This window comes from Halyomorpha halys, unplaced genomic scaffold (assembly GCF_000696795.3).
Source record: "Halyomorpha halys isolate HHAL.00 unplaced genomic scaffold, Hhal_1.1 Scaffold249.1, whole genome shotgun sequence".
NCBI classification, from domain to species: Eukaryota; Metazoa; Arthropoda; class Insecta; order Hemiptera; family Pentatomidae; genus Halyomorpha; species Halyomorpha halys.
In genome coordinates this window covers 1,550,880-1,554,903 of record NW_027104890.1, presented here as the reverse complement: position 1 = coordinate 1,554,903, position 4,024 = coordinate 1,550,880, and the positions used below count along the sequence as shown (strand labels likewise).

The 4,024-nt window shown below is 32.4% G+C and overlaps 1 protein-coding gene across 1 annotated transcript in view; it reads right to left on the bottom strand.

Moving 5' to 3' along the window:
• Nucleotides 1-2,800, bottom strand: part of LOC106680188 (solute carrier family 53 member 1) — a 48,069-nt gene extending 45,269 nt beyond the window's left edge. The window contains exon 1 of the mRNA XM_067045899.1: nucleotides 2,694-2,800. Within this exon, the coding sequence (XP_066902000.1) occupies nucleotides 2,694-2,762 (69 nt within the window). The 5' untranslated portion in view covers nucleotides 2,763-2,800. The remainder of the gene's footprint in view (nucleotides 1-2,693) is intronic.
• Between the last annotated feature and the right edge of the window lie 1,224 nt (nucleotides 2,801-4,024).

Sequence of the window (4,024 nt, the reverse complement as noted above, 5' to 3'; positions counted from 1 at the left end):
TCCATACCAGTTCTTGGGTGAAACCATGAATTCAACTATGAAAAATGCTTACAATCATAATATTGTTTATCGTAACTTATATATATATTAAAAAATTATTGTATATAATCTTCCAATATCTATTCATCATTTTTTTTTTTTTCATTTCGTAAATAATTCATAATAAACACTCGTCTATCACTTTTGAACGCCGCCGCCTATTTCTTAAAAGCATTTTTTAATTTAATTTTGGCTTCAAAGGAAAAAAAAAGTTTTTGTAATAATTTTCCAACATATTCAAGAAGTGGAACAATGGCAAGTGCGGGTTATACAAAGCAATGCAAGGAAATATCAGGTTGCAGCTATTATCGTATTGTGGGACACTAAATTCAAGAATGAGGGGGGATCAAAATCTGAAAAATTCGGAAATCTAAAAACTGGCTAAGCACTTTTTGAGCTAAATTTTAAAACAATTCTGAATCAAACATCCAGCCAAATTAAGTATATATGTAACTCAATTGTAGTTTTGGATGGAATAAAATAGAGAAGAAAAGTAAAGTTGATACAATTTCCGGAGACAACTTATCGTTCGGAAATTATATTATGTTTTCTCAAAGTAAACATCTCCAAAGGTAGTCGTAGTACTATTGAGCTAGATATTTATTATCACAAGTTAGTGAAGTGTTATTTCATACCAATTTTTTATTATTTTAAAGAAAACTATGCATAATTACTAGACAAAATTTATGAGTCAACCAAGTATAGGTAGGGGCAATAAAAAAAAGATTTTTCTTCCAGAGTTCCATTTCTTTAAAACCAACTGCAACACTAGAAAATTTGATAGAACATCATTTAAATTAGAGTAAATGTTCTAAATCATGAGCCATAATAGAACAGCTCTAGTTAGTGAAGTGTTATTTCACCCCATATTTTGAAAACTGTAATGAAAACTATGTATAATTACTAATCAAAACAATGTTGCTAAGTCACTTGGCGTTTGCTTTTCAAGCTAACAGCCCTGTGTTAGCTACCCCATCAGTGATACTCCAGTTTTATACTGTCCAATAGGTTAGTATTTATGCTTTATTATTCGAAAAAATTCCGTTTCCGTATCTAAACTCAATAAAGCTGTTTGATATTATTCCAAATTTTCATTTTCATTACATGTTTAAACAGCATCATTGCACGTCTATATATCTTACACGTCCATATAAATATATAAGAACATCTTACACAATTTCGTCTTCATAATAACTTATGTAGCATCTGATTTCGAAAAGGTGATTTACATAATCTTCCTATTATAATAACATAATTAAGATAAATAGTTTCATAGTAAAATAATTAATACCATATTAATAGGCACGTCAATCAATTCTATTAATAATTTCTGTTAAATGTGGCAGATTGACAAATCAGACTAACGGATTATATACCGGCCTTCCGGTATGGATGGTTTCTAGCTACTCTCTCCGAAATTATTTGAATAACATAATATTAAGGTGTGTTTTCGAGTAATATTTAAAACACAATATCATGAAACATAGTAAATAAAAAAAATCTTTAAAAATAATTATTTTAGTATTGATCATTTATGAGATAGGTAAAATTTATAGAATGCACTGGTCGGAAACACGGAAGCGGGACAATCTCTAGCTATTATCTTTAAATAATCCCACAAACAAATGAAATGACGGCGTCGAAGTTGAACATAAAATAAAGTAAACAAATTTTATGGTTTTTTGAAAAATAATCATTAGTATTCAATAGGTATATCTTCTTTAATTGTGAATAACTAGATACGTTTAGTACCGCCTTTATAGACTGTATCGTACAAGCGCCTTAATTATCAATTCAAACGGTGTGAGTAAATAAATAACTCTAATATATATATATAGAATCTATTTTACAAGAAAAAAATCATAGATAATCGTGCTTAAGGTGTTGATACTTGAAATATTCTCCAATCCAGTGCGGAAATAAATAGTTTAATTCACGATTAGTTCAGTCTTAAGAGCAAAAATAATTATGTAATGAATCTAAGTAAGAACTTACAAAACTAGGACTTAATTTGCCATTTTAAACAGCACTCAGACAATCACTTTTTATCATTGTATCAACATAGCACGAACAATGAATTGATAACAGATAATAACCGTATTTGGGTAAGATTGTTGTTAATACCTAACAATTCTTAAAGTTTCCAAGGCGAAAATATATAATTTGCTTTTAAATTTACAATTTTAAGGCCCAACTAATGAAAAGACGTGATATTAATCACAAGAATAACATCTTTTTAAGAACACTTTGATATAAAATATAAATAGTGCATCGAATTAAAATAGATAAAACATACTTTTATATTCGTTTTTCAAATAAAAGTAATGATATATAAATGATATGAAACATTACAAGGCAGTTTGCTTAACAACAAAGCCTAGGTCCTTGACACGAGGAGTACGTTGATATCATTGGGCATTTTCCTTTCCGATGACGACCATAGCCGACAGATAAAAGTTCTGACTCAATGACAACATGTTCCGTTTCAATTAACTGCAATTAACATACAGTAAACATCTAAGACGTAAAATGTACACAAGACCCGCGAGCCTATAGAAGCAACACGAGTTTATTCCCAATTACCTGGACTAATCTGTATTATGACCCTGAAAGAACAAAGTCTATATAATACTGATAGCATTTCGATTTCTTACCTCGTAGTTGATGTACTGTTTTCGCCATTCTGGTGTAATGTGAGCCGACAAGTGCTCAGCAAACTTCATACCTCGAGGACAGCTCGCCACTGACTGGCCGTCAACTGTCGCCTCCCCACTCTTCCGACGTCATTCTTTCTTCTCAACCAGCGCTATCTTCCGGGGTGCGCACCTCAGATATTGCAGTCTCCGCTGCAAGTGACTAAGGGGGAAGGATTTAGTATAGATAAATCGCCGACAATGGATAAATGGATCGTATAAACATCCGAGAGGGGATTTTTTTTAATTGTAAAGGTAGTAGAACAATAAACCAAAGGGTGAGAATAATAATCTTATGAGAAGATGGTTGGGGGTGCGATCAATGAACACAAATAAGTAAGAAACTTATTTATTAGTGCCAGAATTTCTAGCCTTCATCAGAGTTCTTCCCCGAACCGTCTTCTCCTCATTATAAAAACCCATAGTCAATTATTAACTCATCATTGAAAATAAAGTAAGTGCATGGATAGTTGAAAAAAATGTTCTTTTCTGTTTCTTAAACTTATGTACTCTTGTGTTCGAGAATCATGAACAACATGCCACAAGTTATATTTTAAACTTTACTCCTGTAATTCGTAAGGATCCTCTATTGGAGTACTGAGAATCGGTAGAAGACATTTAATCGTTTGGAGCTAGACGAATGTCACCTGGCTCCCTCTTTTTAGTCTGGTTGTTATCTCTGGAGACAAGTCTTGGAAGAGAGGATTCCACTAGAGCTTTAAACACTTGCGATCAGCTAGCTATACCTGAATTTAGCTTTCTCCAATGTCATCATAATCAAGACCAACGACTGTGTCCTGACAAGAATTCTTTACAATGAAATAAAATAAAACACAAACGCCCACGAATGTTTACTCATAAACAAAGGTATTGTAAAGATGTTAAGGAAATATTCTATAAAAAATAGTAAAAAATTTGTATGTATGACAAGCAGATAATATTGAGAGATTTCGATGCAGATACAGACGGGATCTGAACTTAAAACGATAGTTGACTATATTCGAGTCATTCCTCCAGCAACGATTACACAAAACCGCTAAACAGTCTGGCCGTTCATTTTAAAACTGATCGTTCACTTCAGGGAATTAGGAAAAGAGGGACAAAATGGAAAACCATCCTCGGGGTCCGAGGCCCTGGAATTCCCGAGTTCGATTTTTGTCAAAATAAAGAATACCATATCGGCTTGGTGGGTCTTACATGGTTAATGTAAGAGGCACATTTATTTTTAACAATTGTTTATGGAGAGAGGGGTATAGTCTCATACAAATACACCCCTATATATATACAATGTT